The sequence below is a fragment of the Dipodomys merriami genome, unplaced genomic scaffold (assembly GCF_024711535.1).
Source record: "Dipodomys merriami isolate MVZ:Mamm:240054 unplaced genomic scaffold, mDipMer1.0.p SCAF_4, whole genome shotgun sequence".
NCBI classification, from domain to species: Eukaryota; Metazoa; Chordata; class Mammalia; order Rodentia; family Heteromyidae; genus Dipodomys; species Dipodomys merriami.
This window is the reverse complement of record NW_027205603.1, coordinates 54,231,364-54,246,349: the sequence shown is the minus strand read 5'-3', so window position 1 is coordinate 54,246,349 and position 14,986 is coordinate 54,231,364. Positions and strand designations below refer to the sequence as shown.

At 34.8% G+C, this 14,986-nt stretch overlaps 1 protein-coding gene across 5 annotated transcripts in view; it reads right to left on the bottom strand.

Annotated features, from left to right (window-relative positions):
- Window positions 1–3,570: 3,570 nt before the first annotated feature.
- Wwp1 (WW domain containing E3 ubiquitin protein ligase 1) overlaps window positions 3,571–14,986 on the bottom strand; it is an 82,590-nt gene continuing 71,174 nt past the window's right edge. For all 5 annotated transcript variants that reach the window (XM_069991013.1, XM_069991016.1, XM_069991014.1 and 2 more), the window contains 4 exons: window positions 14,802–14,906; window positions 12,089–12,185; window positions 11,571–11,643; window positions 3,571–6,322 (listed from right to left, as the gene is read on the bottom strand). In XM_069991013.1, the coding sequence (XP_069847114.1) occupies window positions 6,223–6,322; window positions 11,571–11,643; window positions 12,089–12,185; window positions 14,802–14,906 (375 nt within the window). In that variant the 3' untranslated portion in view covers window positions 3,571–6,222. The remainder of the gene's footprint in view (window positions 6,323–11,570; window positions 11,644–12,088; window positions 12,186–14,801; window positions 14,907–14,986) is intronic.

Genomic DNA, 14,986 nt, shown 5'->3' with positions numbered 1-14,986 from the left:
TAAAATGGTTGCAGTTAATTTCATGGCTTAGACAGATTATTTTGCCTGTGAGACAACCAATGATATGATTCCATATGAAGATATAGGACATCACGAAAGAAAAGCTTTGTGCAGCAGAGTGGGTTTTCAAGTTGAATTTGAATCATAGTTGAGATCTTAGAGAAGGTACAGGGGAAATGTTAGGACATTGGTGGGGTTCTTGGTTTAAATTAGTTAAGCAAGTCGTTTTGGAGTCAACCAGCATAAGGGTAGAATTCAACCTCTGAAGCTGAGTAGTTTTTCTTTAAAATGTATAGTCTCACAAATTTGACACTAGAGAAAGCCAGAATTCTATATCCTTACCAGATGAAAGGAACTCAGAATTTAGGATTAAATAGAAATTAACTTGGTTTAATTAGGTAGAACCGTGATTTAACTTGAGTTTGCCACCATTGAAAATCTCAAGTTTTTGCAAAGTGGAAATTTTGAATGCCTCTTAGATAATCCTTGAAAGTATAACAAAGGATTTGAGAATTGTAATAGTGAAATAAGGCAAATGGTTTAGAAATGCCCTGTTTATCATGTGAATCTTTAAACATTAGGACAAAGTGAATTCTATATACCCAACAACTGTTTCTTCTGCTGTAGTCTACTTATACTTGTCTATTCATAGATCTTTCTAAAATCTTTGAAACTGTAGACAGAATATTTCACCCTAAAATATTTAACTCTTCAGAGTAAAGGCTTCCAAAACAAATACAAGTCCATTATCACAAATGGAAAGTTGACAATTCTCTAATATCACCTAATATCAAAAGCCTTATTAAAATCTATACTTTTAATAAAGTCTTATACTTTTTAAAACTAGGGCCAAAGACCATATGTTGCCTTTAATTGACAGTTTAGCAGTTTAGTTGCTTTTAATCTAGAAGTTTTTTTTTTTCTTCTTGCAAAACTATACTTTGGAAAGGCTAGTCCAGTTTCTTGCCAACTGTCCATTTCATATTGGCCTGATGAACCATTGAGAACAGTTCCACACTACTTCAGGGACTGCAGTTAATGATACATATATTAGATCCATTTTGCCTTTTCATATCCATCTCTCAGATATTTAACTTTTTATTGTAACCTTTTGTAAGTTTTTTCTTCCTTTCTTAATGTTCAAATGTCTTCTGCCTTTGTAATAATTACAATTGTCTTTATTCTTGAGATGTTTCTTTTTCTTAAGTTTTTTTTCTCAGTTTCAGACAGCAGTCATTTCAAACCTTTGTCCAGTTCTGTTCTTGAATTTCTAATTTGGATTTTTCTCAAACCTGCAATTTATTAACTCAAACCAGCATACTGTGCTAAAATTCTTACCTCTCAAGTGCTGTGGATTAAACCCTGGTATGAGCACATGTGAACAAGTGCTCTATTAGAGGTACAGCCACCACTTTTCTCATTTTTAAGAGTGACTTAAATGTAATTTTTTAGGGGTGTAATTCTTTTGTTACCATCAAGATTAGATAATCAATGGAAGGTGGCAACTAGGGGTTTAGTAGAAAAACAATCTCTGGGGCTGCGGGTATATCACAGCTGTAAAGAGAATATGTAGCATACATAAGATCCTGGGTTCAGTTTCCTGCACACATATACAAAATTACATGTATGGAAGGATCTTCTGATATTTTGTAGAACTTAAAACGTATTTTGAGATAATTCAGTTCATGAAGAAATTTCAAAAGCTTCTCACTGAGGTTGTGTGTACCCTTATTTCAGTTTGCCCTCCAGAGTAACATCTTAACCATGCTAGAACCATACCAGAAAACATACTGGTACAATCCATAGATCTAATTCGTATTTTAACTTCTATGTGTCTCACTTGTGCACAGTTCGTATTTTCTCACTTGTAAACTTTTATACCTGCCACCAAAGTTTACCACCAAGATCCATAGTGCTAAGTGGGTTGTCATAGCAAACTACTGTCTCCTTAACACCCTACTCATCCTTGACTGACATCCACTGATCTGTTCTCTACAATTTTGTCATTTCAAGAATGTTACAGAATCATTGTTATGTGACTTTTTGAGGTTGTCTTTCTATGCAGCTACTGAAAACTCATCTAAGCTTATTACTAATTTTTGACTAGTATTTCACTGTTTGGATATACTTATTTAACCATCCATTCAAATGTAGTTTTTCTCCATTAAAATTGTTGTGAAATTGCTTGGTATGTCTTCCCAAGATTCTGATCTGGTACTTCCTAAGTGCCTCTTTGTTTTGACTTCTCAGTGACCTGATTTACATTGGTTCTTGGTGTTTCCCTTATAGTTGAGACCCACTCCTGAGAACGAACATTTTGGTTCTGTTTCATTCGTGTATAATTTCCACCTACCTGACTGTCCTTGTGTGCATTCCTGACCTAATGGTTGAACAGCCTTAATACCTTTCCACATACTTACTGCAAACTTGTAGTATCTTTTTTTTTTGGGGGGGGGGGTCATCAGGCTCTTAAGCTCAAGGTGGGCTCTCTACCACTTGAGTCAGAGCACCACTTCCAGCTTTTTCTGCATGGTTTATTGGAGGGAGATAGTCTCACAGAGCTTCCTGCCAGGCCTAGCTTTGAACTATGATCCTTAGATCTGTCTCCTGAGTAGCTAGGATTACAGGTGTGTGCCATGGATGCCCGGCTCTGTAGTATCTTTTGTATGTATCACAGACATAGGCAATGGTTTCTCTCTCTTATGTTTTTGCCTTTTCTCCACCCCCTCCCCAAGATAGGGTCACATTATATATGGTCCAAGCTAATCTCAAACTCTCAATCCTGCCTCACACTCAAGTGCTGCAACCAACAAGTATGTACCACTGTGATTGTCTCCTTTCTTCCTTCAAGGATGTAAGAAAATAGTTTGTATATACTTTCCTTCCCCCCCTCCTCCCACCCCCAGTGTTGAAGGTTGACCCCAGAACCTTGTGCATCCTAGGCAAAAACAAAAAAAAGCTGTTATTTTTGCATGCTACAGATTGTACTTGTTCTCACATCTGCCTTTTTCTCCAATTAGGGCTGGGGACTTAACCCATGTCCTCATACATGCTAGCCATGTGTTCTACCACTGAGCTACTACTCCAGCACTCTTGTTCTTCTGGATGGCATAATTTTCCCCACTAAGTTTTTAGTCATTGCTTATAGTGAACTAGGTATAGATGCTGTAAACATGACTTTGCAGATCCCTTTTCTCATTCCCAAACTAAACATGGTTAAAACAAAACCCAACAATCTCATGTAATTGAGTTGTGAGGACTGAGAGAATACATTTTTATGTAAAAGATTTATAATGAGCATTGTTAAGTTGTTGTTGTTGTTGGTCGTGGGGCTTGAACTCTGGGCCTGGGCACTGTCCCTCAGCTCTTCAGCTCAAGGCGAGCACTCTACCACTTGAGCCACAACGCCACTTCCATGAGCATTGTTATGTACACTTAAAAATACTGTTAACATCTGACTCATTTGCTAAATTTGGGTCCAGAAATTCATGAGGCATCACAATTCATGAGACATCAAATTTGGACATGGACCAAACTTTGCTATTAAGTACAACAGATTAAGAAAAGTAGTGTTGTTACAAGAAAAATTTTATTTTCTCATTCACATAATTCAACAAGAGATTATGTTTTGCTTCTGCAATATTCATTAGGACTCAACCTATATTTGATAAATTTACTTAGAAAGTAGTAGGGCAGGAACCATAACTGGCCAGCAGGTTGACCTTGGGCTTTCTATCAGAAGGCCTCTTACCAGCAGTGTAAACAATATCCATATTGTGCTCTAAACAAACATCATCTCACCAAGCTCAGGGTCTTCATAAAGGCCAGGCAGTTGTAAGAGTTTTCTTACTCAAGGAAAATCCTCATTTAGAGCTTATTATTACAGATCTGGGGACTTTTTAAAATTTCAGATGCAGTTTATCAGGGTCCTTTTTAACCTCACATAGAAGCAAGGTTGCCTGGCAATGAGGTACACACCATCTTAATCTAGATTTCAGGTGAAGAAGTTCTAGGCATTTAAAGTCATTATGAAAAATGTTCTGTGAATATTTTTACCTTCAACTGTTCAGCAAAGGTACAAATCAAAGCAATGGTAGCTTTTCCTGGAGAACAGACTGATCTGATAGATGAAACTGTGTACATTCCCTAGGCTTACAATATTTTTAGTGGGTATGTAAGCAAAATGTAATGTGAACCCGCATGAGAGCCTCCCTGTCCTGCATTTCCTCACGAGCTGTACTTAAGCACAATGAATTTTGTGCTAATATCTGTTGCTTATCTAGCTCAGAGGAGGGATTGGAAGAGAGGAGTGAACTACATTTTTATTGGGCTTTTTGACTGTCACTATGTAAATGACAGTCCTTCTGTAAGGTTGCTTTTTATGTAATTAGGTATGAAAAGTGGAAAGGTATAGTGAAGTGTGTAGTCTTTAGAAACCAGAAAGCTAATGTGGGCTCTGGGTAGCCTTACCTGATAGCCTTATCTGATATACTGCAACTTCATATAAGAGGGGCCTATACCCTGAATGCCTACCTGAGAGGCACTTTTTTTCTTTTTTTGCAAAGGTGTTAGTCTAACATATATCCACCAGATGACATACAATGACTTTTGTGATAGGTAAATTCATGTAGCAAGGCGCTTTCTGTCTTATGAACAAACTTAAGCAGTCCTTTGAAGACTATTAAATAACCTGTTAAATGTTAGAAAACAATTTCTTTAAGCTTGAAAATAAGCAGAAAGTTTGTAATTAGGATCTGAGAAAGGATTCTACTCAATTAAGTGGATCACTGTCTTTATTTCATCTTTACTATGAATTGTGAATAAAAATGTAGGGCAATCTAAAATGTGTAGAAAAATAAAATTTTGGCAAAACAAAAACTAGTGTTTAGAAATTAAGTTGTATACTGGTATGTTCTGTATGCACGCAGTGCAGTATTTACAGGTAACATTCTAAGAAATCAGTTCTTAGAAAAATTTAAGTCAATGAAATTTATAGTATATACTGGAAGCATGATATAAGTGAAACTGTAATTTTATATATAATTGGGAAACCCATTGTGCTAAAACCAGCATTATCAATCACCTCAGATTTTATTTGTATCTTATAGTTTACCAAATACTCTTATAATGAAAAATGTATTATTTGGACAAAATTAACTTAATTAGAAAATTGGGAATAGAAGAAATAGATTTTTTATATGCTCATTTAACTAAACAGAATTTTCATAAGTCTGATAACAACTAGGCTATTCAAACAGTAATAGAAAGTCCTTAGTCTGTTTAAATGTTTATGTAACTTTTCAACTCATCTGTTTTTATTCAATCTATCTGTTTTTATAATGCCAAAGCTTGAACACAAACAAAAGTGGCAGAGTCCACATTACCATTTTTATGTTCCTAAATATCAAACTATCAATTTATTACTAGTAGATCTGAAGAACATCACATTGAAAAAAAAAACAAGTACAGAAATGCCTGATTCTTTAAAATTCCATAAATACCTAACATCCCAAAGAAACATGTAAACAAATCTCTACATTGCTCAATGAGTTCTTCCCAATCTCTAACAGTTATTGGATTGAGTACATGAGCTCCATGTAAGTTAAGGTTTCATTCATTACTTTAACTGTTATTACTGATAGAGCAAAGAGGGAGTTTTTCAACTATTCATTTAAAACAAATGGACAGGTTCAAGCACCTGTCTTCATAAAAGCCAGCAGCATTTTTAATATAGTCAGGTAAGATTTGGCATAAGCCCTTGATACCTTCCTGAACAGCCATGCAACTAAATACCCTTAGGAATGATTACCTAAGAGAGATGACCATGGGACAATTTGCACTTCTCCCCGGACAACAGAAAAGGTAAAGCAAATCATACCTTTATGAAGGAACAGCTGGCATGTTTAATACTTGGAGCTCTATAAAACTAGAGCCACAATCATATATGTTTATATAGATATATACTTATTTTTAATAAAGTCTTGCTTGCTTCAAAATTTAAGGATGATTTTTTTTCCTGGTCAGTCATTTCAAGGGAAAAATAAATAAAGTAGAAAACGATGAACTGTTTTACATATTTCTGTGGAAGAATGGAAAACATTTATACTTTGAGAGGTTCAGAAAATTCACTGTACAGAATGAACAGCTTATATACACTATCTGTGCAATTTTTCTTGGCTGGGTATTTAAATGCAAGAGCTCCTCCAAGACAAGAAGCCACATTCATTCTTGTCCAAATCCCTCTGTCTCTTCTATTGCAAAAAGAAGTTTTTCCTTTAGTTGTTCATAACTCTTATATGGTGGTAGATCCAAGCGATTAAAACTGAACAAAAACAAAAACAAAATGAGGTGTTTTCAATAAAACTGAAGAGATTTATAATACAGTATTTAAATACAGCATTCTTTAAAGCACATTGAAAAGCTGAATGGAGTAGGCTATATATGTAAAATTTACAATTATAATTTTATTATTATATAACACCCACATTTTTAAGATGAACTTATTCAAACATAGGAATACATAAAAATAATGTTTGACAGAATATAGTAATATGGGTAGACTGGAATCTTTTTTTCTTTTAAGCACTGGTTTTATTATGCCTGTTTCAAGAGTTGCCCTAACTTCTTTTGGGCTAAGAGTCCATTTTTCTTTCAGTCATTAGAAAGAGTAACTGAAAACATTTATGTGCAAGATATGGTTCTTCTAGCTGGTGATTAAGGAGATTAGAAGATGAAAATTTACAGAATTTCTAGAATGCAGACAATAAATGAAGAAATATTCTTTTTATTGTCAATTCAATAATCCATGTAAGATTATAAATTCTTGTAAACTGAACATTTCAGTCCTGTCAGCATTAATTCCTTTCTGGGATTAAATGATTAAAACATGTAAGATTATAAATTCTTGTAAACTGAACATTTCAGTCCTGTCAGCATTAATTCCTTTCTGGGATTAAATGATTAAAAAAAAAAAATGAGCCAGACACCACTAGTTCACACTTGTAATCCTGGGTCCTCAGGAGACTGAGATCTGAGGATCACAGTTCTAAGCCAGCCCAGGCAGAAAAGTTCACTTGAGACTCTTATCTCCAATTATTCTAATTATCCACTTTAAAAAAATGAAAGTGGAGCTGTGGCTCAAAGTGGTAGTGATGGCTTGATCAAAAAGAGCTCAAGGACAGCACCTAGGTCTAAGTTCAAGTCCCACAACTGATAACAACAAAGTCAAACAACTGAAAATACACTACTTTTCAATTTACAAAAAAAAAAAAAAAAGTAATTACCTAAAACTTCCTAAAATACAGTACCAACTGGCTGTATTAGAATTCCAGTATCCAAGGCATGTTTCCCCCACCCTATTTGTGGCTTCATAAAATAAGTAAGCATAGGCAGAATGTTCCTATGACTTCATTTCCTCAGGTGGAAACTTCCTTGCCAGCTCCCATTTATGAATCGGGAAAGTTGAAAATGAAATCTTTAGAAATAGCAGATTAAAACTGGTATGGTTGAACCATACTGTTTGTATTTTATAGAAGTTAAATATAATAATGGTAGCATTTAGAACATTTACTACCTTTCACTTTATATGCCTCAGGAAGGGTCTCACAGTGATGGAGATTCAGAAAACAATTTCACTTTCAATACAGTATTATACCAAGACAACTTTTATGCTTTTATACCTAACATTGCCCAAAGAAGCTTGCTAAAAGACATCATAGTTGTGCCCTCTCCATTGCTGCTTCTAACTATGGATGTAGAAGATTTTGGCTGATGCTCTTTAGTACTGCCTCTTATCTCCTAATCTTGTTCTAGCATAATTTTCTGTTACCATGCTCTCAGCTCTGTCTGGTCTGAAATATCCTTTTCTGCCTGTGGAAGTCTTATTCTTCAGAGCAAATGCTACAAAAAATATAAGAGGATCATAAGGAGAATTAATAAGTCACCTATCTACACTTATTTTTTTTGGTGGTGTAGTTTTGAACTTGAGGCCCTTATGTTTGCTGGTCATATGCACTTGAACCACACCCCTATCTCAACCTAGCTTTTATTTCTTCTTTGACATTCACTTTGTATTATGACTGATTGGATTTCCCACTAGATATTAAAATCCACATTTGTACACTTGTTAACACCATCAGGTATTGAGACAGAGAACAAAAAAGTTGATTTTTTGAAAATACCCAAAATATTAGCCATTGTATATTGTACTGTTTTATAAAAGGATTCTTACTATGTTAACATCAAAGTTTTAAGTTTTCACCCTAGCTTTCAAGTGGATGTGTTTCAAAGGCACAAAATTAAATTTGCTACTTCAGCTTTCTTATTTAAAAACAGAGACAAGACTGGCCTATATATTTCCCAAGTAGTATAAGGAAACAATATGCTTTCAGCTCACCAACTGTACATAGCTTCAGAAAAACTTAAAGCTGCCGCCGTACTAAGGAAAGCATTGCATTAAAGATGATAGCAACAACAATGCTAATTGCTTAGCTTAGTTACTGTTAAAAATTAAATCCCAGCTAGGTGCTGTTGGCTCATACCTGTAATCCTAGCCATTCATGAGGCTAAAATCTGAGGACTGTGGTTTGAAGCCAGCCTGGGCAGAAAAGCACCTGAGACACTTTTCTCTAATTAACCAGCAAAAAGCTGGACATGGAGCTTTGGCTCAAGTGGTAAGAGCAACAGTCTTGAGCAAAAGAAACTTAAGGAAAGCACTTATGTTCTGAATTCAAGCCGCAGGATGTGCATACACACACACACAAATCCCAAACCCTGTGCTCCAACTCAGATCTTGCTAATTCCTGATTTTTTAATTTACTTACTTATTTTACTGTTTTCAGTGTGCAGTTTCCTATAATCTGCTGACTGTGGTCTTGCTTTATCCACGGTAAGTTTTGGTGGCTCATAGTCCCCAATTCTTTGTCTTCTCCTTTCACTGATCCAGTTCCTCTACTATCTTCAGTTACATACCCCAGGATTATAACTTTAAACTTCTTGCTACCATAAGGACATTCCTAATTTATGACTACTGCTTACTTCACTGAAAATGCCAACCTATTAACTCATTACTCTTTCACCATCCTATGCAGTCCTCATCTTTTCTTTATCTATTGACCATCATCATTACTTTTGAGATCACAATTTATCATTATAATAATAACTCTGCAAATAGTTTTAAATCTTGTCTTTGAAACTAATCAAAATTTAAATTCCAAATAAATTCTGGCTTCTTAAAATTTACACATTAACAATTTCTGGGGTAAAAGTTTTGCAATCAAGTAGATTGTCTTTCTGTTTGCTCAAGAAAAAAAGCAAAGGGCAAGCACCCAGGCCCAGAGTTCAAGGCCCAAAACTGGCAAAACAAACACAAACTAATGTTGACATAAGCATGAAAAAATAGCTATTTTCAAAAACCAGTGAAATGCATTTGTTTTGTTCTTTTGCAAATATTTTTAATATGTGGATTAATAGAAGACATTTTATTCATTTAATGTGTTCTATATTTCTTGAGTTACAATTACATGAAAATCTAGATTAAACATATGAAAAACAGAAATCCTCACATCTTAGCCTCCTGAGGATTACAAAACCACAGACAGATAAGGAATTAGAAAATGGAAATGAACTCATTAACTTTTCAGATAAGTTGATATTCTTTGATTTAACTACATTAAATTTGACAAGGTTATGCACAGTAAGGATTCTGAATTAACAAAATCCAAGCTTTCTTTGGTATGATACTAATTTTGTTGTTAATACCAAAGAGAGCTTGGATTTTGTTAAGTCATTGATATCTTTGGTACTGTGAGTGGGTCTTCTATCCACTCAGGCCAGCTTGAGCTGGCTCAAAAATAAACAGAGCTCAAAAAATAAACAGAACAAATATCACTTCTTTTTCTTTTTTTGGGGGGGGGGGGGTCCGGTCGTGGGGCCTGAATTCTGGGCCTGAGTGCTGTCCCTCAGCTCTTCAGCTCAAGGCTAGCACTCTACCACTGAGGCACAGCGCGACTTCTGGCTTTTTTCTTTTTTGCTTATGTGGTGCTGAGGAATCGAACCCAGGGCCTCAGGCATGCAAGGCAAGCGCTCTACCACTGAGCCAACTTCCCAGCCCCTCACTTATTTTTCTTGAAGTGACAAGTTTACTTCATTACTTATCAAAAAAGAAAGTGAAATGCCCAAGTGAACAGTTTTTCATTCTTTCATGTAAAAGTGTACCATGAAAAAGCAAGTCAATTTAACCTTTTAACTGAAGTAACTGCCCAAGAACTTTCCTTCAAGAAATCATTCTTCAGTGCATAGAAATGTCATAGGCAAACTTCTTATTTCTTCACATAGAATATTAAGACATACCTTCAAGCTTTGAAATTTAATAAACTATGATTTTTAATTGCCTGCCTTATAAAGACAGTCTTCAACAAATACATCTTCTGTCTTTGTCCTTACAAATGTGGACTGTTGTCATTGCCCTGATTTCTATGAAAGCCTCCCTTAAGTTTCAGCTTGTATTGCTTTTGCACCTTAAGTATAAATTTCAAAATAACAGCCAGACAATGACAGTATAAAAATAGTTCTGAGGAGGGTGCAATGCTTGGTAAGAAATGTACGCATTATCCTGCCCATGTAATTGTAACCCCTCTGTACAGGATGTTCACAAATAAAATAAAATAAAATTTAAAAAAAACTACCAAAAAAAATAGTTCTGACTTCCACAAAGAACCACTTATTTCTGAGCCATCACTACTTGCTTAGGTAATAGAATATTTCTGTGACTAATCTTCCTGAGTTCACTTTTATATCAATTGCTTCTTTACACTGTTGACAGATGACATTTCTTGGATCTCATTATTTGTTATTTAAAACATCAAATTTTCCTTATAATAGAACACCAATTCCTTACAACAGGCAACAAGGATGTATATAATGTAGGCCCTACCTATGTTTCCAAATTCTTTTCCTATGCTCTGATTCACCAAATCCTATTAACTTTGACCATCTTTTATTTCCTTGAATAATTATTCTTACTTCAGGGTTTTTGTTTACTTAATATTTCTGCTCAAAGAATGCTTTATCCTCTATTTCTTCCCCCATAGCATGCCATTATTACACTCAAGTTAAATATTACCCCTTCTAAGAAATTTCCCTGACCACCTAACAACTTCTAGTTGTTCTCTATCATAGCACTTTATTTCCACTTGTTATTTGTGCCCTAATAGGGAATGCTAAATTCAAACAAGACAAGGATTGCTTTATATATACCTGGTACTATAAATACTTACTGAGTCAATGTAACACCTTCTCAAGCATTCTAATTAATAAAAAGTAATTTTAAGGTGTTTATTGTCTGCTATGTTAATTTCTTTTCAAAAGGGGTAAGTTATACTGGATTTTACATGTTTTGTGTTTGTGTTCAAACCAGTACTACTGGGGGCTTGAACTCAAAATCTGTGCTATCATTTCGCTTTTTTTTTTTTAAACTCAGCTGAAAACCTTAACAATTGAGCCATGCCACCATTCCTGAAGAGCTTACAAAAGACTGCTTTCATCTTCCTATTTAGGATTCTTGAACTTACCATGTATGGCTTCTTGGTAACCAGGTGTCTTTGCCAACTTTTTCAATACAAAACTTTTGAGGCCCATTACTTCCTAAACCAGGAAAATAAAATAATATTTATCTGGTCTTTTAAATTCTTGGTTTTGACACACTCATTACATAGCAGAACATGTTGTATAGTCATATGATGATGCAGAATAAATCAAAGAAGAGGTTCCCAATGTGAGTTGCTTCCACTTGGAGAAGCTTAGTGCTACAGATATCCAGTAAGAATTACATCTATAGAAAGACAGCTATTTCTTCAGAATCATACTGCCTTCCCCAGGAAGCAAAGCCATGGCCATTTAGTCTATATGAGGAAACAGTGATTTTTATCTTATATAAAAGTCCTTGGATATTAACCACCATGTTTATTTCTTATGGCTGGAACCTTACATAGAGCTCCAATAATAATCCTTAAGTTCAAGTCTATCAGGTATATCTCAAGGCTATCAATACAACAAAATCATCAACAAACTGCAGTGGAAATCCAATTACCCATGAGCTCAGCAAATCCTCCTAGAGGTAAGCGGCAGGTTCCAGTGACAAACTGCAGTAGTCGCATTCTTACTTCATTGTCTGTCTCTTTCACAAACTGTGTTAACACAAAAAATGTACTTGAATTTTTTAAATGAATGCTAAATCCTCTTCAAGAATGAAAATAGTAGACAGTTAAAGAAATTAAACAACATTTAGCACTGAAATTTGTTCAAAAGATATGTGATAGAAAATGGGTATAGCATTTATCATTTATTCAGGTTAGACACTATGCAAAGTAAGTATGAATCTTACTCAATTATTCCATTTAACCCTGATGCCTGGATGCTGCTGGAAATAAATGAGAACACTAAAGAAAGGCTTTAATGGTTACATCACTTGTTCATTTCACTAAAAGGGGCAATCAGAGCAGATATTGGGCTATTTGTCCCCTGTTGAGGGCCTTAGCCACACACTGTCATATGCTTCTCATTTGCTTAAACCTTGCAATACTTCTATGTGACAGATATAATTATTAGCTAATGGTCATAGAATTATCTTCTCCATGGAAGAAAAATGCAGGCCTGTAGAGTTTGGTCCTTTTCAAACGCTAAGAAGTGACAGAACTAACAAGTGACAGAACTAGCATTTGAACTCAGGTCTAATTTAATCACTGTTATTTAGTTACCTATCTCCCTTTCAAGCTACAAAAGCAAATGAACACCTTCCTTTTGCCACTTTCAATAGTTTCTCATACTTATTCCAGTAAACATTTTCCAATAAGGACAAATTTCTCTGAAATTACCTGGTTTACTGCCTGGAGTTTTTTGTTTGTTTTTAAGAAAGGACATAAATGGAAAATACATTGAAATACTGATTTGATTTGTTTCAGGTAAATCAAAGCAAAGAATTTAGGGAACAGTTTGTTTGTTTGGTTGGTCATGGGGCTTGAACTCTGGGCCTGGTTGCTGTCCCTGCGCTCTTTAGCTCAAGGAGCGCTGTACCACCGTGCCACAGCACCACTTGCTCTTTTCTTTTTTTTGTTGGTCATAGGGCTTGAACTCTGGGCCTGGGCGTTGTCCCTCCACTCTTCAGCTCAAGGCTAGCGCTCTACCACTTGAACAACAGCTCTACTTCAGTTTTCTGGTGGTTTATTGGAGATAAGAGCATAGCTTTTCCTGCCTAGGCTGGCTTGAACCATGATCCTCAGATCTGAGCCTCCTGAGTAGCTAGGATTACAGGCATGAGCCACCAGCACTGGGCTTTTAGAACTGTATCTTTAAAACAGAAAATATAGTTGCTGAGCATAAGAAAAAAATATTATCCTAATCTTGACCAAAAACGTTTCATAGAATTATGATAAAGCATATATCCTAACAGAATAAGAGAAGCAGCTTTGTTACCAGGTCTAATCTGAGCCTCATCATTTTCCCTAACACAAAGCCAATTCGGAAAATAGAAATGCTCTATTTAGATTTATGCAATCTAAGATCCTTTACTATGTAGGTAATAATGACTAGACAAAGGAAACATGAAGAAGAAAACATGAAATTCAATGCTAGTAAAACAGGCTAAAAAAGGAACATTCCAAACATCTGTGCAGATTATAGGTAATACAATCCAAGTATTTTAGACTTGGAAATAGATTGATTCCTATCTATCTATCTATCTATCTATCTATCTATCTATCTATCTATATCTATAAATAATACAGAAGAGAGAATTTAAAGGTAGTACAAGGTATGCAGTGTGAAAAGCAGCTTTCTTAGATTGGCCTCTAATTACTAAACTTCCTTTTATTACAGTGACCAGGGATTTCTTTTTTTTGATATATTCATATACTGGCATCTACTTTTATTATCTAGAATATAAATTTCATTAGTTTAGTTAGTTGTCTTTTCCTGATTGACATTTAGGTTGCTCCAAGCCTGTTAGCATACAGTGATATTGTACTAAATATTTTGGTATATGTCATTCTGCACATTTTTTAAGTATATTTTAAAATATTTTTAGAAATATTTTAAAAAATATTAAGCAATAGAATTTTGAAACATATTAAAAAATATACTCATAACACCTATCCCTTATTAAAAGATACAATGTTAAGACAAAACCTAAATGTTACAGCAGATAAACAGAAGCCAGAAATTAATTAAGTTGCTCTAATGAGTTTCAAGTAGTTAATACTTATGTAGAGAATATGCTGGGACTAGAGATTTTAAATTCTCGAAAACATAAGAAGTCTACTAAACTGTATACTTGGATGTCCAGAGACCCACCTTATAGATAAAACACAAACAAAAATAAAGTTATTTTTGGACATTATCTTCTTTTGGATGTTATCCCATTTCCTTACAATATTATCACCCCAGAAGAATGAATAAATACGTGTTGATTTTCTCATAAAAAACACAGTCCTCACTGGGCATAGTAGAGATCATCCATTCTCCCAGCATTTGGGAAGGTTGGGCAGAAAAATGATGTAGTTGGTTAACCTGGGCTTGCTTTCCAATGAGACTCTATCTAAACCTGTCTTCCTCTCCCTATAATAATACATTCATATTTTCTAATTTATTTCTAGAAATAGTTAGAATTTATAGAATTCAGTTGGTACCAAGAAATGCTGTGTTTAAAACTTTTGTCATTAAATTATAACTTAAAGATGCTTTTAAACCATTATTTCATTAGAAAATATTTTCTTTGAATTCTTGGTTTTAAAAGATAAAGCAAATACCTGCCAAAACCAAATAATTTGCTTGCTGTTTCTTGTATAATGTCGATAAACTGTATTTCTCTGCCAATCTGTCAAGTCAACCTCCTGCATGCCACACAACATAACCTGAAAGACAAGCACAGTTTAGGTGACAACGAAGATTTACTGAAGGGCTTAGAGTGAAACTTTCGGATACATGCACATGG